This window comes from Daphnia pulicaria, chromosome 1, assembly GCF_021234035.1.
Source record: "Daphnia pulicaria isolate SC F1-1A chromosome 1, SC_F0-13Bv2, whole genome shotgun sequence".
Lineage (NCBI taxonomy): Eukaryota > Metazoa > Arthropoda > Branchiopoda > Diplostraca > Daphniidae > Daphnia > Daphnia pulicaria.
In genome coordinates, this window is record NC_060913.1 from 40,077,972 (window position 1) to 40,101,016 (window position 23,045).

Sequence of the window (23,045 nt, forward strand, 5' to 3'; positions counted from 1 at the left end):
AAAAAAATCAATTGTCAATATTGTCTCGTATTTGAAAATAAAAAAGCGTTATTGGATACAATAATAACATGGGAAACCTATATGCATGTCGGTTATTACTTCTTTGGCTAGAAATAATATAACAAGACGAGATATTCTGTACTACAGACAAATTGAATCTAAAATTGTGGGATAAAGGAAAAAAGAAAAAGTTGAACTACCAGGGCTATATAGTTTTGTTGTGGTTTCCTTATCGTTTCCAAGTTGTTATTGGTTGCCATGGATACTGGTTACGGCCTGGAAGACGGCCCTCCATCCCAATCCAGTGTTGTTGGTTGAAGTGACGTAACGAAGAGTGACTCCGTTGCTAGTGCCCAGATAAGTCGATGGTCGATCCTGCATGTTGGCATAAAACGTTTTAACAATAACACTAGAAAAGAGTAATGCGATCAAATATATCGGACTCGATGCACCGCAATGCGACGGCTTAGCGTTCGTGCTAAAATGTCATTGGCCTTTTCGCCACAGCAGTTTGTCACGCAGTAAGGGTAACTACATGCAGTATGTATAACACCAAACGGCAAGTCTGAATCTATTTGTAATCAGCTTACATTTCCGCAGTAGCGGGCCCTCCAAGCCTCTCCAATGGCACCTCCTGCGTTTTGTTGAATGTCTGATAGTTCCACGTAATTATTCGTGCAGTCATCAGCCGGGCCGAACTGGAATACTGATGTTTCCGAAAAACAATCCAAGTCGACATTGTTATTTGAAAAACAAAAGTGCTAATTAAGAGTCGAATCTTTTTTTACCGGGAAATTCGATTTTGATAATCATTCCAATAGGAACAGCTAATTCCCATCGGCAGTCGGTAGTACGGGAAACGTTGCCAGGGTAACCGGGACTCGTCACTGTGCCCCGGGTGTTAAACACGGAGCCTCCGCATCCAGACCCTATGAGCGCGTGGGCATAAAGGGAGAAGGATCGTAGGAGAAAGTGAATCGTAAATTTATTAAATGAATAATTAAAAACGGGAAAAGCGGAAGGAAAGAGATGGAAATGTAAAATGAGAAACATCTCCAAGTTTCGGGTGGGGGGACAACGACGATCGATAAACCCTACTCATTGCGTACCTTGGTCGGTAGAGGTATACGTTAGATCGTAGCCTCTCTGGGGTAGAAGTGAGGGTCGGAAGCGAATCCATAACCTGTTGCCAGTCGAAAATATAGAGTTGGGCAATGCTGATCCGCACAGATTGCCGAGAAGAGGATCTGAACTCGTGCCGCCATCTCGGATCTGCCATAAAATCAATACGTAAAAGAATAATGATTGATCTTACTACTACTACTACTACTATACGCTGCAGCGCTTTCTTTCTATGTCGTACTAGCCGAGATTCACTCAATTTATTTTTCAATATGGGCACGAATACCCGGAGGGGATAACAATAATAAGAAAACAAACAAAGAAATAAAAAAAAAAAGGCTTTTCCGACGCTTACGACGATTTCTGTTGCTTTTACTATATAAAACGAAATTTTACATTTTTTAAAACAAAAGGTTTTTTAATCATTTAATGTAAAGAGAAACGAAACCGGTCTTGTAATCTCATTGTGGCTCGTACGAGTCTGAAGATAATTTACTACTTAGTTTTCGTCATTCCTTTTTACCGGCATTGCAATGGATAAATATATTTTTAAAATTGCGGCATAAATTAATTTTTTTTTATAAGTGGACTTCATCATTCGAAAAATTTCCTGTGCAAAACCCATCCCGGTAAACATAGGTTGTCCAAAATGAAAAATGGAATTATAATGAAAAAACAGGCCAGAACCTCTAGTGATGAGACGCTGCAATTGAGGCTGTTCATCAACCGGAAAATGTTGAAATACAAGGAGATGGTAGTGTTGGCCGGTGATTCGATAGTCATCTGACAATAATCATTGGATCGGAAAAGACCTGGCCAACGAGGACTGACAATTCTTCCTTCAATGCCATCGTAACTTCGGTTACACGCTGCAGAAACCGGGAAGTAAGTTTGTTATTACCGACAAAGTCGGAGCAGCAGCTGCTTCCGACACTCCAATGAATAAACAACTTACTAGCTAACGAGTATTGCAGCTGGAAGCCTCCCGACGATCCGGCAGAAGTTCCTGTAATCAAAGTCACAGCTAGGGCTCCACCTGACGAGATGACGTCGTGGGGCAAACGTGAGCCGCAAAATGTCAAACGTTGGTCCAATTCCCTCTAGAAAAAAGAAAGAAAATTATCTTAATTATAATAGCGCTGTGACAATAAAAGACGGATTCTTATCGTTAATAAAAGAATGGCCGTGACGTCAAACCTGAAGAATGATTCCCTGATGTTGATCTAATCTCACGACAGTTGCCCCGTCACCATTCAATACCAAGTTGTCATTGGCCTCTTGATTTTGTCCACCCTACAAATAACCATTCGATTCTTAGTCATTCAAACATTACAATTTGGTACGATAAGCCCGAATGATTACGTTGACAACGTCTTGAACTTCCAGGCGATCGTTGGTGCACTGGGCGGAGTCAGCCGAGCCGATCGATAGATGCTGGAAATGGATTTTTACGGCGGTAGAGTTGCCGTCGATGAGCCAACGACAACGTAGATTAACACCAGGAGCTGCCGGGTAGTTTGGAGATGAAAGTATCTGGTTTGCATCGGTGGCATCCAGCGTTCCAGCGTTCGGGCCACAAGGAGCTGTTTGATAATTATCCAAGCATAACATGAGAACAACAGACTCGATAGACTGAAGCCAAGCGCAATGTGTCTCTCTTACTTTCTTGATAAGACAGAGAAGCGACAAAGTTGGCTCTTCGGTTTGATGTTCCCGTAACTAATTGGACCCACATGATGTTAGTTGAGCCGATCAGTGACGGAGGCACAACAGTCCCGCAATAGCGACCAATCAGACTGGCGCTTTTACTCGCACCGTCTCTTGCCTGTTCACACGCAAAGTTTTAAAAAAAAATTAAAGCATAGAAAATAAAAATGCTACAGCCTCTTTTCTGATATATACTTCTAGATAGTCTTCTGAGCAACCGGCATCAGTCATATCGATCTGAGTTAGTTGAAGTCGAATGACTTTGCCGGGTGGAGCTATTACAGTCCACTGACAATCCAGCTCGCCGTCTATGTGACCGTTGCGGGGCAACACGGCCGCGTCCGGTGCTCGCAACTGTTGCTGAGGATTCGCCGTCAGATTGACAAGACCTCCACACCCTTGTCTTTCACCTGCAGAGATCAAACCAATTACACAAAATGTTGACAAATTTCATTTTTATGTTTCGTTTTTACCGGAAGTAAATCGCACACTGGCGCTGAATCCTCCGTGGCTGACGCTCCAATCCGTTCGGAAATGGACGAGGGCTTTCGATCCACGGCTTTTAATACGCGGTAATTGATACGTGAAATTACCGCAATACTGCCCCAGCAACAGGGAACGATTCACTTGCAATCCTTCATAAGCTGCGACCCAATCGTAGCGGCAATCGCGGTGAGTTTCCAATGTCAGCGATTGGAATCTATGCAGATCAAAACATCAAGTTTAAGGTCACACATTTTCGCTAAATTTGCAACACATCAACGATAGAAACAATAATTATTGCAATCGGTAATTGAGCGAGTTGATAGACTTAATTAGTAAATATAGCCCAACACACACAAAATATAGCAAAATGAATGAACCATTGTGTACTTACTTGATATCGATTACTTGATCGGCAGGGGCTTCGATCCTCCATGTGCAATTAAGATTATTATAGTACGTATCTGGATGAGATGGCGAGCTGATGATCGTCGGCGATGTAATTGTTCCCCCACATTCTACAAGGACAAATGATTATTTAATTTTGTCATTAGCCGTGCTCTGGTCATTAGCCTTGGACAAATATCCACACGTGGCAAGGACACTGACCTTGTTTAGTGTAGCTGATTTTGAATCCTGATCCACTCATGGAGCTATCCGTGCGGAACTGCATAAACAAATTCTTGTGACTAACGATCGGACTTGGATTTTGTGATCCGCAATAGCGACCCAGTGGAGCGGATGATGAACTGTTGCCTTGGTAAGCCGCCAGACGATCGTAAATGCAAAGCGGATGGGATTCGATTTGAAACTTGTCGATGAACTGGGCAATGATGTACGTATCGTCAGAAGCAGTTATGGTGTAGTTGCAAACAAGGTTGTCGCCGTAATTCATCGGATAGTTGGGCGATGTAATCAAACCAGTAGGATCGTCAAATTCTCCACCGCAACCAACTTTCCATCGCATCTGACATTTTGATGGCCATTTTTAAAATCAATAAACAAATGCAACTTTAAAAAATAAAGAAAAGTAATTTAGTACCCGGAATCCGTCGCCCTGGTGTGCGGAATTAGACCGGAAGAGAATTTTCATCGACTCGCCAGACGTGCTGATTGTTGGCGGAAATTGTTTGCCGCAAAAACGTCCAAGAGAATGCCATGTTTCATTTTTCCAATCCATAAGCTATGAAATCACCATCACAAATTTAATTGAGTTAAATACCGCGTTCACTGGATCGGAAGAATGAAATGTAAATTGACAAACCTGGACAAAATCGTTTTGGCAGTTGGTACTGTTCTCTAGATCAAATCGCTGGAAGAAATCGGCAATCACTTTGTAGCCAGGATCGACGCGGATTTCCCATTCGCATTCAGCATCCGTGCCGTAGGCAGATGGATAATTAGGACTAGTTATCACTCCCGTTCGACTGTGCATAATTCCACCGCAGCCTAACAAAAGATAGCGAGAATAAGAATTAAAGATAATAACCTGAATGATCAATGATTCTCACCAGATGCCACAGCGTCGACGGTAATTGAGAATCCTCTTGAATTGCCTGATATATTGTCAGAGTGAAAGTGGATCCATAGGTAAGAACTCTGAGAACGGATGACATTTGGCCGGGTTGAGCCACAATAGCGGCCCAGCTGTGGCGAAGTCGGCATGTATCCATTAAGGATTCTCAAATAATCTTGAGAGCAGTCTTCCGAATCGAGTTGCAAGTCGTCAAAGGTAACTTGCACCTGTTGTCCGTTCTCAGACAAATCAATCACCCACACACAGTCAACGCCAAGTCCGTAGTATGCTGGGAAATTGGGCGTCGATATCGTCTGTGGGTTAGTAATGTCACCTCCGCACGGAGACACTCGGTAACTTGTATTAAATCCTAAGCCAGTAATTGTTGAATCCGTCTATTGAGAAATAAACGAAAATTTAACTTTAAATTACCCGCGATATAGCTTTAGAATTCAGAAAAGCTCCTTAAGAGAACTTGCATCTCCCCAAAGGTTTCAAAGAGAACTTGACTGAAACCTGCACGCGCGGACCATGCATTATGAAATCGAAATTTTACCGTGAAGCGGATGAGGGATTCCAGGAAAGGATTATAGATAGAAGTACCGCTTGTTTGATTGCCACAGTACTGTCCCATAGGTATACGAGTTGAGGCTGTGAATTGAAATAACAAGTTGCAAGGGATTTAGTGATCAACTGTGCATGGATATATTACTGGAATAGACCGACCTCCATAGAAATTGAGTGAATCAAAAGTACACTGTTCAGTGTTCTGCATTGGTCCTTCCATATCCATCATTTCGATTTTGAAAATGACGCTAGAATTGCTCTGTTCGTTATTGATCAACTGCCATTCACAGTGAAGAGAATCGCTGTAATTTCCAGATGTGGGGGATATCAAGCCGGGCGAGGTGAAATAACCGGAAGCACCGACTGCGCCATTTAACTCCCCACCGCAGATGGCAGGCTGATCTGTGTCATATCGAGCAGAAAAACCACGGTGTGTGACGGAGCCGTCCGTGCGGAAAATCAGGATCATATTGTGGCCAGACGAGCTGACTATTTCTGGAAGTGTTGAACCGCAACGACGAGAAGAATTCCGGTACAATGGAGGACTTTGAAAATCTGGTCCATTTATAGCCTATTGTTTCATGCAACCAGTTATGAAAAACCCAGAGATAAAATATCAAAAAATAAAAAAAAAAGGCTTACATAGACAAAGTCTTGGCATTCTGACTGAGCAGCTCCTGTTCTTCTCACAGGGCCTTCCAATGCGAAATCGGTAAAAGTCAAGGTTATACGGCGACCGATAAGTCCACGAATTTTCCATGTGCATATCCTGCCATGGGGATACGAGTTGGGATAGCCAGGAGACTGGATTATTCCGCTTGGGCCGCTTACATCTCCACCACATCCATCCACGCTAGTGTTGTAAGTCATGCGGAAACCTTGTCGATTGTAGACTCGGCCACCAGTTTGGAAAATGACATCGACTTCATTGGAATAACTAGAAATCACATCTGAATAGCTATTTCCACAAATTGTCGCCAGGATTTCATCTGTAAAATTCGATAATTTGTAGACGTATAGGCGACTAACACGTTTAACGTTAGGATGGACTGACTTGTGGCATTTCGTTCGCGGATCTGTACATAATCGACGTTTGAGCAATTGCCTCCGTAAGCAGAAGCAGATGGCAAATCCAAATTAGTGAAAACAAAATTCAAATAGTGTCCGACTGGACCTCGGATGGTCCACACACACCTAGTGTTGGGCTCGTAAGACGAAGGGTAATTGGGTGACTTGAGAGTACCCCGCGATCCGACAATCGTTCCGCCACAACGAGCTTAAATAATTAATGATTACGTATAACTTTAATAATTGTCGGGATTGATTGTTATGTAGCAGAAATACCGATAGAGACACGCGCTTGGAATCCAGTGCCAGGATTTTGTAATGAATTAAAGTAGCGAACATGAAGGCTGTTGCCTGTAGAAAAGATTGATCCTGGCGGATTTCTTCCGCAATAGCGACCCAGCACAGGAGCCGATAACGTCCCTCCATTTCGAATTTCGACTCCAGCGCTACGGCAACCGTATTGACTTTGAAGGTCCAATTGACCGACGAAATCAAGCTGGACGGCGTGACCGCCCGGAGCGAGAATAATCCACTCGCATTCTGCGTAGGGTGGGGATGGAGACGGCCGGTTTGGTGACTCGATCGTAATTTCGCTTATATCGTTGTTGAGTGTCAGACGACCGCCGCAACTCGTTCTTACTTCTTCAAATCTAAGTTGGAATCCCTAATGACATGTAAAATAATGGATGAGTGCTTGTCTGCTTAAGCATACAAGTTTATGACTCACTGCAGAGTTGGTTTGACCGTCTGATACGAACTTTATGTGTAACTTGTTTCCAGTGGTAACCAACGCACTCGTTGGAATACTATTACCGCAGAGTCTTCCACTACCCAAAACTGGTGAATCAACTGAATCTCCGTTACGGAGCTAATGGAAAAAATATTCAAATTGGATTAAATCCATAAAATAAATAAAAATCTCTAATCTTACGATAACATAATCTTGAGAACAGGCTGGCATATCTGATGCGATTTGCATATTATCAAAGCTGACCGTAATCTTTCTTCCCGGACGAACACTGACATCCCACTCGCATGTGGTTGAAGCAGGATAGTTTGCTGGATATTTCGGTGATTTGATAATACCACTTGATTGCCTCACGATACCTCCACAAACTGGTTAAGCAAACGAAAGATTACAGCCAACTGATGAAAACTGAATAACAAAAAATAATAGTGTTGTTAAACCTGCTTTGGCGTTGATTTGGAAACCCGTTTGGTTGACCGTAGCGTCTGTACGGAAATATATTACGGCACTATTTCCCGCAGATGTCACAACCAATCCTTGTTGATCACGTCGGCAATAGCGCCCTAGCAACTGGGGTCTTTCATTCTCTGTAACATTAAAATGTTATTAAATAAAATGAAATCGCACAACAAATAACGAAACCGACCTCCGTTGTTGATTTCAACACGATCAAACATGCAAGATCCTGCTTCCATGTCGAGCGTGATCAGAGTCATAGCCACTCTGTAATGTGGATCTGTTGTTAGAACCCATCTGCAAATCAGGTTATTTGCATAACCGATTGGGAAACCTGGGCTCGTCACCATTGTAAAGTTCCCATCCGTTACAAAATATTCTCCTCCACATGTCACTGTAAAATAACATTATGTTGTGAAACAAAGTTGTCTAAGAGTTACTATCGATTTTTTCCTACCACTAGAGTTCATTGGAGCTGGTGTTGATAAAACTGCAGGTGAGTTCGTCACCACAGCGTCCCATCGAAGTCGGAAAAAGGATCCTTCAAATGAGCGAGAACGGAATACTATATAGACTACGTTCCCGGAAGCAGTTATATACATTTGTCGAGGCCTGGTTTCTCCACAGTATTCTCCCAATAGAGGAGCTTGTTCATCGTATCCATCATATACCTTTACAAATGATAATTATTTTTAATGGATTGGATGTACCCTATAACTCATTTTATTGTTTTGCCCTAGTACCAATAATGATGAGATGCAAGCAGTTGATTCGTGTTCCCGTTCAATAGAGAATTGTGGATAGAAATAGAGTCTAACGAAGCGTTCAGCGTCCACAGTTACACGCCAGCTAAAATCATCTCGATGAATATAAGGATGGGGGAATAACGGAGAAGCAATCTCTCCGCGATTTCCACTCAAATCATTTCCGTGAACTGCGTCGTAAGAAATCAGTAGAGTGAATTGAAAAGAAAAAGAAAAATACGAAAGTTTTAATTACGCAGGCTGTAGTCAGCAATGAATCCGGGCGCCGTAGAGTCGTCATCCGAGCGGAATTTAATCCAAAGTTTGTTGGATGCTGTGATGTTGCTTGGTAGGAATCCAGTACCGCAAAAATGGCCCAATAGTTCACCTCCACCGTCATTAGTTCGAATTTCAAGATAATCTCCATTACAGAATTCTGTGTCCTGAAGATTAAACATGCGGAAAGACACCATCACTCGATTGCCTAATTTCCATAATAAATAAATTTAAATGTCAAATTCATCGTTTCTCATTAATACAATTTTTAATGGAAACATACCAGCTGAAGCTGAAATTGTCCAAATACATTCAGTCGAAAGAGGGTAAGAATTAGGATAAGCAGGTGAACTGAATGATCCGTGTTCCGATGTAAATTCTCCTCCGCAAGCTGATAAAAAATTAAACAGACACATTTAAACCATTTTTTAAATTTTACAAGCAAAATGTTATTGATCTTACATTGAGTTAAAATGGAGTAAGTTGCACGGAATCCAACTCCCAACAACATTAACGGTGTGGTCTGCAAGCGTACGTAGAGTGACGAACCCTGATGGATCGAAATAACAAATTTAGCATGATTAAATATCAATCAACTTAAATGAAATTCACCTGGCTGGTGATGGGTGATGGAACTCTGGTTAGACAATAATTGCCTATTACAGGTGCATCAGAGTCATCACCATCTTGTACGCGAACAAAACTCATCGAACAATTTGTATTTGTGGCTGTTACAGAGGATGATTGCGGTACGAAGCTGTGCAAGTCCATGTGCGTAAACATCAAGTAAACTCGGTCATCTTCAACAACAACAAAAAAAGACGGACCATTGAAAAACTGTAAGACAGAATCTGTTGAAATATAATACCAGGATTAGCAGCAGTCAGAGTCCAAGTGCAATTATACCAATTGCTGTAATAGTGTGGGAAATTCGGTGACGTCAATTCACCGGTATCTTCTGAATTAACGGTTATACGTGCACCACATCCCTACACAAATACTTCATTTTAAAATATCCAGTAAGAAAAAAAAAACTGTAAGTAGCTCACTGTCGTATAATTAGCCACGAATCCCCTAGCTGAAACGCTCCCATCAGCTTTAAGACGAACAAACATCTTGTTTGATGTTGAACGAACATAAGAAGGATTGGGGATAGTGCTGCCACAGAAACGAGCTATTTCTTCATCATTTAGCGACGGACCATCATAGACGGCCACATAGTCGAAAGTGCAGTTTGTAAAGGGTTCGACATCAAAGTCGACGAAATTCAGTACGACGACGTGATTGATTGGAACTTCGATAAGCCAAGTGCAATCAGAATCGTGGTCGTAGTTTTGCGGGTAGTTGGGGGAATGAATTATTCCCGATGGGGATTTATAATAACCACCACATCCATTCGGCAATGTGTTAAAACTGGCGCTGAAACCTTTACCACGAAGAGATTCGTCACTGTGAAAATGCACGTACATGTGGTTGCCAATGGCCGTCACCACGACTGGCTTGTCTTGACGATGGCAAAACTCGGCCAATTTGGGCGAAGTCTCGTCCACTCCTCCATGAACCTTGTTGATTAAATAGATTCAGTTGCCTGTGTTAACTACTTGTGATAAAAAATATAGTAGTACTCGAAGGAAATCGTAGTTGCACCCGACTGCTGATTCAATGTCGATATCTTTGATAGTTAGTTCCACTCGACTGCCTGGTTCAGTTTCAATTTCCCAGACACAGTCTGTTTTAAATGGATAGGATACTGGATACCCGGGTGATTTGAAAATGCCAAACGGTTTCGCCAACCTTCCACCACATCCTAAAAGAAATCGAGTGAATAAAAATCAAACGAACATGGAAAATAAAACCAGCTAGCATACCAATAACTCGCCATTCCAAACGGAAACCGTTATGAGCAACAGATAAATCAGACATGAATTGAATCATGACCTTATCCTGAGTAGAGCCCAACTCTGGTGGTAAACTAGAGCCACAGAAACGGCCCAGCGTTCCATTAGGTTGTCTGACCTCCACAAAATCATACATGCAATTGACGGGCGCCAACGCACTTGAATCTTGTGAGCCATGCTGCTCGACGTCGAAATGCGAGAAAGTTAGATTTATCCTGTTGCCAAGTGGAGCCGCAATGGTCCATGTACAGTTGCGGTTGTGTGGATAGTTGTTTGGGAAATTCGGACTTTCGATGACGCCGCTCAAGCCCTTCAACTCGGTATTACACACTTTATAAATAATAAAGTCGGTCCATTATTGATGAAGAATACAGAGTTGTAAAAAATATTCCTTACAAGTTTCATAGCGAGCTTTAAATCCTCTCCCAGCAAGATTCATGTCCGATTTGAATTTAACATAGAGGCTGGTTGACTTGCTGACTATTGGAACAAGGGAGAAGGAGTTGCAATAGCGGCCAACTAATGGTGCCCGACGATCTCTTCCATTGCGTACCTTATTGATCACGCAATAACGTGAGTTACAAGGAGCTAGTTACTATAAGCAAAGAACTTGTCGATACCTCAACGTAGTCAAAGGCACATCCCGAAGGCTGAGATTCCATATCCAAATCGACAAAAGCAAATAGCACACGAGATCCGTGAGGAACTTCAATTCTCCAAATGCATTCCGCATTCTCTCCATAAGATGATGGATAACCTGGTGAGACTATGCTTCCTTCTGGGCTGGTCAAAACTCCTCCACAACCTTTAATAATAAATATTTTTAGTATGCGGAATGTATAATATTTAATTAGAAAAATAACTGTTATTTATATATTGATTTAACCTGTGGAAGAGGCATCCCAAAATAGGCGGAAACCGCGTCCGAACAAGGAGTAATCAGTCACCAAACGAATAAACATCTCGTGACTATGCGACGGAATGGTACGGGGAATGTTACGGCCGCAGAAATTGCCTATCAACGGCGATGTTGGCCCTCCACCATTTCTAATAACCCACAATTCGGATCATAAAGTGATAGTCAAAACATCAATTCTAAATCGGTAGTAGATCTAACCTTATTTCTAGATAGTCCATTTGGCATTGAGTGTGATTTTCCATATCAAAATCGGTAATGTTGAGTTGAATTTGACGATTAAGAGGAGCACGAATGATCCAAGTACAATCTAATGAGGGTTGGTAGCCTGTGGGGAAGCCTGGCGAGGCAATCATGCCCGTTTCTGTGTAGTACGTACCGCCGCAAACTGCAAGGATCTTCCTTATTATTATGTGTAATTATTATCAAATCAAAAGCATTATTACGCGAAGAACTGTTGAGCGTTATATAAGTGAGAGTAAATCCCTCCGCCGCTAAGCTGGCATCTGATTTGAAGACTATTGTTATCGTATCGCCAGTGGATGTGATTGATGGCGGGAGGGTGTTGCCACAGTAGCGACCCACGAGACCACCCGTGTTGGGAATTGTACTGTTATCATAGACGGAGACAGAGTCGAAATGACAAGCTGGCGGTGCCGGCTCTAATGCAAACGACAGCCATTGCAAGCGAACGACTTTGCCTGGCCCAGCTCGCACAATCCAGCGACATGTAGCACCGTGTGGGTATACTTCTGGATGTAAGGGAGACGCAATCACGCCCCTCGGGCTTGTCAATATTCCTCCACACCCTTTAATTAAAAGAGATGAAAGGTAAATTGATTTCTATTCCAAACATATCTAATAACAATGTTTCTCACCAACGTCAATAGCCGAAAAATTGGCTTGGAACCCTAAATTTTGATCTGAAGCGTCTGTTTGAAATTTGATCCATAAATAGTTGTGGCTGCTGACAATCGGTGGAGGTATAAGAGATGGTGGACCGCAATATCTGCCAATTAGCGTTGAATTGCTAGTATCTCCATCTCGAATCTATTATCAAGTCGCAATATTTACAATAAAGCTTTTATTGATAATATTGAAAAAAAGGTTAAATACTTCAACGTAGTCATAACGGCAATTGGCGGATCCTTCGACGTCAAATGTTAGGAAATCCAGTTTAACGGCCTTACCCGGATCCAAAGCAATGATGTAAACACATTGTTTACTTGCCGGATACGGCGATGGGAAATTTGGTGACTGGATCATTCCGGATGATTCCGTCCATGTCCCTCCGCAAACTATTCATTATTTTATTGTGAAATCAGGAGTTAGTGAAGTGGAAGAAAAAGGATGAATTTCATCATTTACCGGTTTCGAAACGAGCACGGAAACCACTTGATGCGACGCTAAAGTCAGAGCGGAAACGCACGAAGAGCTGATTTCCTTGTGAAAGAACTGGCAAGGGCAAATTGCGGTTGCAATAACGGCCGATCAATGGACTTTGCGGTGTGCCTCCTTCCCTGACCTGTTGTTAACCAATTTAAGCACCTGCTCGTGTACAAGAAGCAGATGGAGACAAATGAATTTTACCTCTACGTAGTCAAAGCGGCAGTTGCGTGAAGCTTCAATAGACAGAGCTGTGAACGTCAAACGAACTCGCTCATTTCGTGTTGCACGGATAACCCATTCACAGTCGAGATTGTGCTCGTAAGTATCTGGATGATTGGGCGATGAAAGAGTTCCACCTGGTCCAGTTAGTAATCCTCCGCAACCAGGAATACCTTAAGTGGAAAAGATACAACTTTTATAACATGACTAAATTATATGTAATATTAGCAAGATTCTTACCATTTACGACTGCGTAAGTAATGTGGAAACCATTGTCGGTAGAGGTTGCGTCAGAATGGAAATTGAGTAGAGCATATGGTCCTGAAGTAGTAAGAGGTGGTGGGTTTGCAGTGCTGCAAAATTTACCCAAGGAGTTATCGGTGAGAGCCGACCCATCGTGGACCTGCGCGAGTATTTGCAAATTAATGTAAATTGAAATCTAATTGAAATCGATTCAACTTTACCTCGAGGAAGTCGTAACTGCAATTGAAATGGTGTTCCAATTGGAGAGTAGCAAAAGTAATTTGTATTCGTTTTCCTAATGGTGCAGATAATGACCAGATACAATCCCGATTGGCAGGATAGTGTCCTGGATATCCTGGCGAATTGATGGTTCCATAGGTTGAAGTAGAAATCTCTCCTCCACACACTTCAAAAATATATATCTCCGTTATAAACTATTCAAAACGATAAATGGGAAACTTGGTAGTACCGGGATCTATTGTGTTCCATACAAGTTCGAAACCTTGTCCATTCACCGAATGGTCCGAACGAAACCATAAATAAATTTGATTGTGGGTTGTAACCATCGATCCGCCAGGGAAAGTTTGATCGCCACAGTACCGTCCTAAAATTTGAGCGGAAGCATCTTCTCCATCGTGGAACTATTGGAAAGGATTTATTGAATTGAGGGGCATTTAAAATTAAAAACTATTATTACTTGGAGCCAGTCGAATTTGCAATTTTCAGATGATTCCAAATGAAATCGATTAAAAGTCATATTCATCACTTTTCCTGGAGTCGTGTTGATCACCCACGCACAACTCACCTGAGAAATTTTAAATTATGACACTTTTATAAACATAATGCTTAAGGCTAGTCATACTTGATGAGGATAGAGTCCGCCATCTGACGAAGGGAAGATAATTGTGCCGTTTGCCTCAGAAATCATACCTCCACAAGCTAATTTAAAGTGTTTTAAATTCCACATTTTTTTAAATAATTAAAGTTCAATTCGTCAGGTTTTCCCCTTATACCTTGAATCTCATTTTGACATTCGTTGCCGGTGAATCCTGCAGGACATATACAACGGAACTGTCGATCGGGACCTACAACTGCGCAAGTGGCTCCATTACGACAGGGCGAACTCACGCAAGCATCCAGTGGGATGTTACACGTTTGACCTTCAAATTCAAACAATTAAGTAAAAATCCTTGAAACTCTTGCATTTTTTCAGCCTTAGAATAAACTTTTTTCAATACCTGCATATCCAGTGTGACATGAACATTGGAATACATTGCCAACTACGGAACATGTGCCAAAGACACACGGATTAGGTGAGCAAGGATTATCGTAATTGACTGGTCCTATATCTCCACCACCCCTTCGTCTACCATCAGCAAGCGGAACACAACCCATTTGACCAAATCCGTTGCCTGTGAATCCAGGCCGGCATTGGCAGGAAACGTAGGAACTCGATATGGCTAACAGATAAAATCATAAATAAAAAAATACCTTAGCATTAAAAAATTTTTTTATTTCCTAACCCGGATTATCATAGCAAAAAGCAGCCGGATGGCATCCACCATTATTGACTGTGCAAACACCTACGAAACTACAGAATACACCGTCACCTTGGTAACCCTATAATATGATTACATTTATGAAAAAATTAGCTGAACTTTACCAGACACGGATAGTAAAGAACCACTTACCGGTGGACAAGGACCACACGATCGAGATCCCTACATTAAAAAGAAAAAAGGTTTTGAATTAATTTAATGAAATTAAATGCGTAAGTGTAAAGCAATTTTTACAATAGTATTAGTGCACTGAACACGAGGGCTTATACTGCATCCACCGTTATTGATCTGGCATTCGTCCACATCCGTGCAATAGTGGCCATTACCGGTATAGCCAGCTGGGCAAGGTCCACAGCGAAAGCTACCGGGAAGATTGATGCATTGGACACGAGGATTAACTGAACATAGAGGGATAGGATAGACGCACTCATCGACGTCTACTGTACACCCAGGATTAGTACCATCAGTAGTCCATCCCTTTTAAAATAAAATGAAATAATGAACATAAAAAGGAGTAAAACAATGAAAGTATTTGGTGTATACCTGTTCGCATAGGCAAATATAGCCCCTTCCCTGACCAGGCTGACTTAAACAAATACCATGCCCGCAAATCTGTTCGTTTGTGCCGCTGTTGCAGCCGTCTGTCTTTTGGGTGCAATGGACACCAAACCATCCAGTTGGACAGGTGCACCGGTAAGAACCTGGCGTATTGACACATGTAGCCCCATTTTGGCAACCCAGCTCTGTTCCACGGAAACCTGAACACTCGTCTACATCTATGTCACATGTTGGCCCCTAAAAAAACAAAAAAAAAAACATTTATTAGCGGTAAGGTAAAACGAAAATAACTTGATGACCGAATAACAAACCTCCCAATTTGGTGAACAGAGACATTGAAAGTTGTTATAAGAATCAATACAAATAGCGCCATTTTTGCAAGGTGCACTAGCACAATCATCTGCTTGAAGGGCCGTTGTTAAACGCTGTAAATTACGCTCGATTGTCTGAACGCGTCTTCTAAGTCGGCGCAAATTAACGGGTGATCCATTGCCGCCTCTGCCACCGCCCCTGCCACCACCACCACCTTCTCCTCCTCCTCCAACACTTTCTGAATTTTGGACAACTTGAGAAGTGATGTTGGCTAAGGATTGTTCCAGAAGGAGTATTCGGTCATTGAGATTCTCTCCTGTATCAGCATCAAGCCGAGCGATTAGCTCCAATTGTTTGTTCTGCAAAGAGGCCAGTTCCCTTTGTCGCAGACTGATCAACTCCAATGAAACGTTGCGTACCTGAATGACAAATTGATTTGAATCTTTTACTTTTATTTTAACAATTCAAGATTAATATCTTACTGTTTGGTAGGCAAAGCTGATATCTTCTCCATTGAAGAGAATTCGTCCGTTGCGTCCAGTCATCAAAGAAATATCCCGCTCATCCGGCACCATAAACTGCAAATGGCCATCCTGAGTTCGGATTCTCACTCTAGAATACAATTATTAGATGAAATTTAACAACTAGACAGCAAATAAATTATAGAACAAACCTTCCATCGTAGAGGGCTCCAGACAGGTCAATTAGCACATAAACTATTAACCAAAGGAAACACAATTTCATTGACATATTAATGAATGTACCGCATTAATCACGAGTATGCACAGCGCTGGTTCAAAAGTGTCTAGTCTCAATCGTTCATAAGTCAGCAATGTACTGACCAGAAAAATAGTCGATGGCATGGGTTTAAGAGAGGTGTTGAACTGAAGTAATCTAAGAATACGGTAAGTGGTGGATACACCCAGTTTAAACAAGGCCTAGGATTCGTAGGTTACATACTCCCTGATATAGGAGAATGGGGGCGTTTTGAATGTTTTGAGTCGTAACTGGCGTAGAAGAGGTCGAACAACGCGTCGGCACTCTTAACACGTGCATCTCTAGTTACAAATGCAAGAATTCGCCTCTCGGGACACGGTGTTTTACCCACAGATTATAAAACTAAAATATTACATGTAAACTAATTCTAGAAAATAATAACTGGGATATTAAGTTAATCGGACTGAAATATTAAATTCTCAATAAACCGTCTAATCATATATAACCTCGTTTGATTTAGTTTTTAAGTGATCTATTCAAATTTTTTTTTCCAGAAACTAGATTTTGAAATGCTCAAGAAATGAACATGATCTGAAAAACATTGCAAGTGGCTTGGCCATTAAAGTTAAATGTTATCTGTATCTTTACGACACGTGCTCACGGGATAGCGCAGTAATGAATACCGTAATTCAATAACACAGGCTACTGGGGTTAGCCAAACACATGCATCCACTATTAATCTAAAAATGGAATTTTAACCTTTGCCCGTACCTCAAACGATGTGCCATGATCATGTTTTTCAGATTATGATGAACTTCTTGAATAATCCCAATCCGTCCAATTAGTCCATACCCATAAAGTCGTGAATGTCGTGACTATTTGACTCCTTACTTTACAGCAAGTTAATTCTTGAACAACTCACGTGATTGTGATAATATCCACTTGTTCTCTTCTATGGTTCTGACAAAACGTGCGATAAGATGATGACAGACATCTTAAACGAGTTAACTAACAACTGAGTCAGAGTTCAGACACATCAAGGTTGAAGACATAAGGCTGGGAGTCGAAATTCAGCAGCATCCAGACCAGCATGGTAGTCAAAACTCAAAAGGAAGAGAGGGAAAGACGAAATTTCCATAATTGGTAAACTTAATTAAGATTACAGATGCTGTAATATTTTTGTATTTCTTAAAATTTCTTAGTCATAAAATCTCGATTTTTTTTGTTTCTCTCGATTTAGGAGAGATTTGTTAAAATTTGAATTGTTTGTCGTGTATACCATAAAAGACAAACTTGGCAACAGTAAGTATATGAAGCAGACGAACAGTTTTCGAATTTTCATGGTTTTTCTTGCTCGAAAGAGACTTAGAATTGTTTTGTGATCTCAAACTAAAGTGAATCGATTAGAATTGCATTAGGACTTTAAAGTCTTTTTAAAATTAAAAATGGAAACGGCACCGTCAAAAATACAACCTTCGGTGGCAACACCTTTAATTGAACCAGAAGAATCATTTGACCCCGAGATTCAGGCTTTTTTTAGTGATTGCTCAAAAAAATTGGATACGCACCACGATCGTTATGAACGTGTCGTTAAACTAAGCAGAGATATTACCATTGAAAGCAAAAGAGTAATTTTTTTGCTTCACCGAGTTCAAGATGAGACATCCAAAATGAAGATATGTAATGAAGCTGAAGTAAAGTTACAGGTTGTTATCAACTCTTCATGGAATCGTTTGGCAAAAGAATTGGTGGGACAGGATCATCATCATTATGTTCGAGCTTACTCACCAGGTACATTTTTGCAATTATCTTCACAGAATCATGTTAATGCTATTCTGTGTTCTTGTTGGCAAGTACTTCATATATTCCTTGCAGACTTAAATTTACAAAATATTCTGTATGTAACATTGATTTGAAAATTATTTAAGCCATTTATTATGTATTGAATTAGGTCTCCAAGAATTCATTGAGGCTATAAGCTTCCTTCAGTTCCTCAGAGATGGAAATTTAATTAATCTTGAAGAAGTACAGAGTAGGCTAACCTACCCAGAAGAATTGAAAGTTCCAGTACCAGTTTATGAGTACTTACTTGGTATTGCTGATTTGACCGGCGAGCTCATGCGTTTGTGCATTAACGCTGTGGGTCGAGGAGAAACTCAACTTGTTTTCAACACTTGTATGTCTTTACGAAAAATCCACGAGGCATTATCAAGTCTAAAGTAGGCTAAATTTCAAGTTGAATCATATTTTGAAATGTAATCTCAATTTATTTTGATTGTAGCCTTGGATTTCAGCGTGAGCTGAAACGCAAGTTGCAAGTTTCAAGACAAAGTTTGCAAAAAGTAGAAACTGCTTGTTACACTGTCCAAGTTAGAGGAAGTGAGATTCCCAAAGAACTTTTGGCGGCCAAAGCGGTTTTAAGCGATGACAATCCAACATGGAACGAAGAGTACGACTGATACCATAGGCGACAGCACGGTGGAACGTGGAAAATCCGTGATATATTTTTTTCTTGTTTGTCTCACAACAAAATGTACGTTTTGAGCGTATGGCTTCGTGTATGATTCGACTCAGATCACTCATCAAATATACTTGGTTTTCGTAAGAGCCGACTCTCCAAATGTTGGATCCGTCATTCTAGACCAATTGGTTTGTCCCACTACAAATCCCAAATCACGCATCTTCTTTTGTTGCATTTTTTCTTCAACATCGGCCCAACGAACCTGAACAATATTTGAAAGCGAGAATATGTTTTAACAAATGCAACAAAAACACAAAACACTGAAACAGTGCCACGTAACATTAGACCAACATAAATTTACCCGTTTTTTTCCTTCCAAACATTTACGATCATCATAATCGTCTGGTAATCCAGATTGTAACCAATCTTCCATCGAAGCAGGTTTCTCCGATTTTCGTTTGACGATACCATCCAATCGGTCTAAAGGAAATAGAACGCGTATTTTTTAACTGGATTAATAGCGTATCAACATGGTTTCTTTACCTAATTTTTCTTCCGTTTGTTCCATCGTTTCCCATTTGCTCACAGCTGGATTTTCGTTTGGACTTCCTTGCGAATCCTTCGAAATAAAAAAGACATGCGAATTTGTTCGTTAGCTTTTACAAAACATTTTAGATATAAAATACTTCATCAATGAGGACTGTCGTTGATGTAACAACATCATCGGGAGTAGGGATCCGCTCTTCAACAACTCCTTGTAATAACCAACGAATATCTAAACGCGGAAGGTCCTCAATCGGCGCCTCTTGCCACTCACTTTTCATTTTCTATTAAATAGCAATTAAATTTTACATTACAATCAAATTCTACAAATAAACAAAAAATCACCTCGAGATCCTTTTCTGTACATTTTCTATTTGTCCCAGTACGCCTCAGGTCATCAGGCAAGTCGACTAGGAAAACGGAGAACGCACGACTCCGCGCCGCATTGTGTACCTCCAGAATGTCGCTCGCCTTAATGTGAAGAGCATCCACAATGATGAAGGAAAAATGGCCATCATCAAGATTTTTCTTGAGAGATTTCAACAAACTCTGCCGATATTGCTCTTCCTGGTCTTCTTGCCAAGGAACAGGGCTAGTACCATCATCCATTAGATAATAATCATCGATAGATAAAATTCGAGGGGCTGATCCACCCATCAACACTTCCTTTTCCTGAAGAACAGATAAACTCTTGTTAAGATTTGAACAACAACAAAAAATTGGAAACAAACCTTTATTGAACGGGCCAAGTGGCTTTTACCCGATCCTGGAAGACCGCGTAGGATAACCACAATTTTCGAAGGACGGCCGTAACGCCCAGGAGGCAGTAAGAGATCTTCTACCATCACTATTTCTATTTCTGCAGGTACGATCTCCATTTCTGAAGGCTCAGATACGGTTTGTTGAGACAACACTAGACCTACTGATTAAATAGTAATGATTATCAAATATTCAACCTATTAGTTCGCAGTAAAATACCGTTTGGTCGTTTATCTTCGGCAGGTGGATCAGGCAGTAATTGAGGTTGCGGTTTTGGATACGGATTTTCTTGTATTTGTATAGCCGCTGCAGAGGGGAAAAGTGGTAGAGGGGCTGGTTTTACTGGACTTTTTTCGACAGGGACATTTTTCGGAGCTGCTGGCAAAATGGCGTGGGCTTTGGGAACAACAATCTCAATCTTACGATTGATGACCTTGCTGTCTGAAGATTCAATTTGCGGTTGTTTAGCACGGGAACTATCGATGGAGATTGGTTCGGCAAAGCGGCCACGCTGTCCCGGGCGATGGTTGTATTCAAACACGATGGGTTCCATGATTGCACCAACCTTCTTAACTGGTATTTCGTGGTCTCTAACTAAAGGACCAGCGAGATTTGTCATTGGGGGCAAAGCAGAAAGCTTAATTTCTGCGTGTTCGGCCAATCGCTCCTCGATACGTGGACGGACTTTTCCTTCCAAGCCAGTTTCAACTTTCTGGTTCATTTGCACAGGCATATCAGGAGTTTTGTAGGGGACAAAGCGCGGTCCATCACCCTTTCCGCGCATTGCGCGCTTTCGGAAAAGATTGGCTGCCGTTTCAGCTGACGATGCCGAAGGAAACGTTCTGAGATCTTCATCGACATTATTGGCGGGACTCACAAAATTGGCAGCACTCTGAGAAGACTCTAACATTCCACGCGCTGGCGGCTGAAACCCTTGTGGGACGTTCAACTCTCGCAGATTCGCTGGCAACATAGGCTGATTATGTTGAATATTTTCGTGGTGATAGTCGCGATTCTGAAGCCTAGGTGGTATATCGAGCTGCCGCTGTCTCATGTCTTGGAAATCCAAACCTGGCTGGTGTTGACCAGGCCTTTGGAGAGGAAGATCAAATTGCTTTTGAGCCGGATCGAAGTTTGTAAGTAGTGGGTGTGGTGGTTTATTAGGCATTCTATTCGATTGAAGGTCAGCTACAGAATGGGACACACGATGGTCGCGAAACTCCTCATGTAACTGCCGCGATGAATAGTCAAACCGGTTAGGTGGCAAACTGCCACCAGGCAATTGGTTCGTTCTTCCACCGCTCAAACTATGTTCACTGTCTCCCTTATTTTGATAATTTTGGGGAACATGAAGTTTAGAAGAATGCCCAGCTACGTGTAAATTTGTGCTCGAGTTTGGTGCGTGATTTGAATATAGATTGTGTTGTGACGACGTCATCAACGGTTGCCCAGGAGTATTGGGCATCTTAGGCTGGAAGTGATACGGAATATCTTCACGACTTTCATTGTTACTAGTTGGTTGCGTCGCCTGGCGAAGAGCTAAATGACTCAAGTCATCAATGCAATTTTTCGATTGTTCCATAATTTGATTCTGTTTGGCCACAGATTCTTCTCGTTTTTTTCGCAATTTTTCTCGATTTTGAATCAATTGTTCGCGCCAAGTTTTCCATTGGGCTTCATAAACAGCAAGTGCTGCCTGTGTAAAGAATTATTTGATTGGATTAAAGCACACAATTAAGTGACTTAGGAATAAGTTACCTTGTCTGGATGGTTTTTATTTTCTTCTTTCCAAGCTTGAAATTTCCCTTCCCATTCTTTAAATTGAATATCAAAATTCTTTTCTTCCTCTGACATAATACTGTCAGCTACATGTTCTGGAGCCTTTTCCTGAGGTGGTGGCGGAGGTATCTGTGGAACAACTGATGTGTTGGCAGGTGGGGGTGGGGGTGGAGGTTGGGCATTAGGAGCAAAATTATTGCCCCAACTGATGAAAATAAAAATGAATTATTCAACATTACAGCAAATTTCTCATGATTTATATTCATATACTTGGTTTGGAAATTGGATTGCCATTGCTGCATCCATTGAGACTGGGAAGACACATCATTCCAAGCAGGTGCCACAGGAAGAATCCCTGCACCATATTGATGTGGGAATTGTTGTGAAGCCATCATGTGGAGAGCATTAACGTCAACCATTCCTTGCGCCTGATTAGATCCAAGTGACGCTGCAGGGTTGTACCACTGATGAGACATCCAAGGGTTCATATTTCCTCCATTTGGCATCATTTTATCTATCCTGCATCAGACAAAATACCTCGCTGGTTTCATAAACACGTTGCAATAAACGAAATATTTAAACATACTTTTGAAACTGTCAATTTAACAAAATTCAACACCGGTCATCGTCTTTTCTCTATCACCATTGAAGACTAATCTTAAAATGCAAGATTCGATCACAAAAAAAAATAATAGGTTGTGAAATCAACGAAATTCTCTTGATTTTAAATAGGACGAAATACAATTCTAATAACGTGAATCTTGTAATTCGTAAATACTATTTTTTTCAACAGTGGAGTGGAGATGCCTTGTTGGCATTTCGTCTGTAATTCTGTAATATTTAAACGTAGACGCCATCTATTCGTCGACTTTACACTTCGGGTAAAAAGGCGGGTTTTACGATCTACGCTATTTACGATGGGGGGTCGGATGTGATACCTAATTGACCACATGATTGAAATTGAAATCGAAATAAAAACTAAAATTAAAATTTATTTATTTATTAT

The 23,045-nt window shown here is 41.3% G+C and overlaps 3 protein-coding genes across 5 annotated transcripts; 1 reads left to right on the forward strand and 2 right to left on the reverse strand.

Annotated features, from left to right (window-relative positions):
* Positions 1 to 9: 9 nt before the first annotated feature.
* On the reverse strand, positions 10 to 16,640 carry LOC124320207 (cubilin-like). The gene is made up of 58 exons (XM_046782898.1): positions 16,454 to 16,640; positions 16,263 to 16,392; positions 15,780 to 16,199; positions 15,454 to 15,705; positions 15,145 to 15,387; positions 15,043 to 15,072; positions 14,875 to 14,971; positions 14,590 to 14,811; positions 14,365 to 14,511; positions 14,214 to 14,290; positions 14,049 to 14,156; positions 13,821 to 13,992; positions 13,573 to 13,757; positions 13,349 to 13,511; positions 13,091 to 13,281; positions 12,869 to 13,025; positions 12,617 to 12,798; positions 12,379 to 12,550; positions 11,947 to 12,309; positions 11,702 to 11,888; positions 11,471 to 11,631; positions 11,205 to 11,389; positions 10,981 to 11,137; positions 10,555 to 10,914; positions 10,312 to 10,493; positions 9,736 to 10,248; positions 9,555 to 9,675; positions 9,299 to 9,486; positions 9,149 to 9,236; positions 8,970 to 9,077; positions 8,667 to 8,894; positions 8,411 to 8,601; positions 8,125 to 8,338; positions 7,858 to 8,061; positions 7,652 to 7,798; positions 7,395 to 7,579; positions 7,191 to 7,331; positions 6,740 to 7,127; positions 6,450 to 6,671; positions 6,038 to 6,384; positions 5,555 to 5,966; positions 5,385 to 5,479; positions 4,824 to 5,223; positions 4,577 to 4,761; positions 4,355 to 4,495; positions 3,922 to 4,279; positions 3,707 to 3,830; positions 3,303 to 3,529; positions 3,025 to 3,239; positions 2,785 to 2,947; positions 2,485 to 2,705; positions 2,320 to 2,415; positions 2,078 to 2,222; positions 1,810 to 1,991; positions 1,110 to 1,272; positions 789 to 929; positions 591 to 706; positions 10 to 375 (listed from the first exon to the last, which is right to left on the reverse strand). The coding sequence occupies exons 1-58, from the start codon at positions 16,528 to 16,530 to the stop codon at positions 247 to 249; spliced, it is 11,418 nt and encodes a 3,805-aa protein (XP_046638854.1). The 5' UTR covers positions 16,531 to 16,640; the 3' UTR covers positions 10 to 246.
* Positions 16,641 to 17,753: 1,113 nt separating this feature from the next.
* On the forward strand, positions 17,754 to 19,104 carry LOC124320409 (translin-associated protein X-like). The gene is made up of 3 exons (XM_046783289.1): positions 17,754 to 18,288; positions 18,449 to 18,716; positions 18,779 to 19,104. The coding sequence occupies exons 1-3, from the start codon at positions 17,943 to 17,945 to the stop codon at positions 18,954 to 18,956; spliced, it is 792 nt and encodes a 263-aa protein (XP_046639245.1). The 5' UTR covers positions 17,754 to 17,942; the 3' UTR covers positions 18,957 to 19,104.
* On the reverse strand, positions 18,749 to 22,876 carry LOC124320244. 3 transcript variants are annotated; one of them, XM_046783029.1, is made up of 10 exons: positions 22,626 to 22,876; positions 22,310 to 22,558; positions 22,019 to 22,244; positions 20,480 to 21,956; positions 20,233 to 20,420; positions 19,847 to 20,173; positions 19,645 to 19,785; positions 19,502 to 19,577; positions 19,320 to 19,438; positions 18,749 to 19,220 (listed from the first exon to the last, which is right to left on the reverse strand). In XM_046783029.1, the coding sequence occupies exons 2-10, from the start codon at positions 22,546 to 22,548 to the stop codon at positions 19,080 to 19,082; spliced, it is 2,934 nt and encodes a 977-aa protein (XP_046638985.1). In that variant the 5' UTR covers positions 22,549 to 22,558; positions 22,626 to 22,876; the 3' UTR covers positions 18,749 to 19,079. The 3 variants fall into 3 exon arrangements, with proteins under 3 accessions (XP_046638985.1, XP_046638983.1, XP_046638984.1); XM_046783027.1 differs by having other exon boundaries at positions 20,233 to 20,423; XM_046783028.1 differs by having other exon boundaries at positions 20,233 to 20,423; positions 22,310 to 22,561.
* Between the last annotated feature and the right edge of the window lie 169 nt (positions 22,877 to 23,045).

Coding starts and splice junctions, on each gene's coding strand:
- LOC124320207 (XM_046782898.1), bottom strand. CDS start 16,530: ATGTCAATGAAATTGTGTTTCCTTTGGTTAATAGTTTATGTGCTAATT. Junction 12,551..12,616: donor GCCGTTATGACTACGTTGAA/GTATTTAACCTT, acceptor ACTTGATAATAG/ATTCGAGATGGAGATACTAG. Junction 9,237..9,298: donor CATCACCCATCACCAGCCAG/GTGAATTTCATT, acceptor TCGATCCATCAG/GGTTCGTCACTCTACGTACG.
- LOC124320409 (XM_046783289.1), top strand. CDS start 17,943: ATGGAAACGGCACCGTCAAAAATACAACCTTCGGTGGCAACACCTTTA. Junction 18,289..18,448: donor TGTTCGAGCTTACTCACCAG/GTACATTTTTGC, acceptor GTATTGAATTAG/GTCTCCAAGAATTCATTGAG. Junction 18,717..18,778: donor GAGGCATTATCAAGTCTAAA/GTAGGCTAAATT, acceptor TTTTGATTGTAG/CCTTGGATTTCAGCGTGAGC.
- LOC124320244 (XM_046783027.1), bottom strand. CDS start 22,548: ATGATGCCAAATGGAGGAAATATGAACCCTTGGATGTCTCATCAGTGG. Junction 21,957..22,018: donor ATAAAAACCATCCAGACAAG/GTAACTTATTCC, acceptor TTCTTTACACAG/GCAGCACTTGCTGTTTATGA. Junction 20,174..20,232: donor ACTTGGCCCGTTCAATAAAG/GTTTGTTTCCAA, acceptor TCTGTTCTTCAG/GAAAAGGAAGTGTTGATGGG.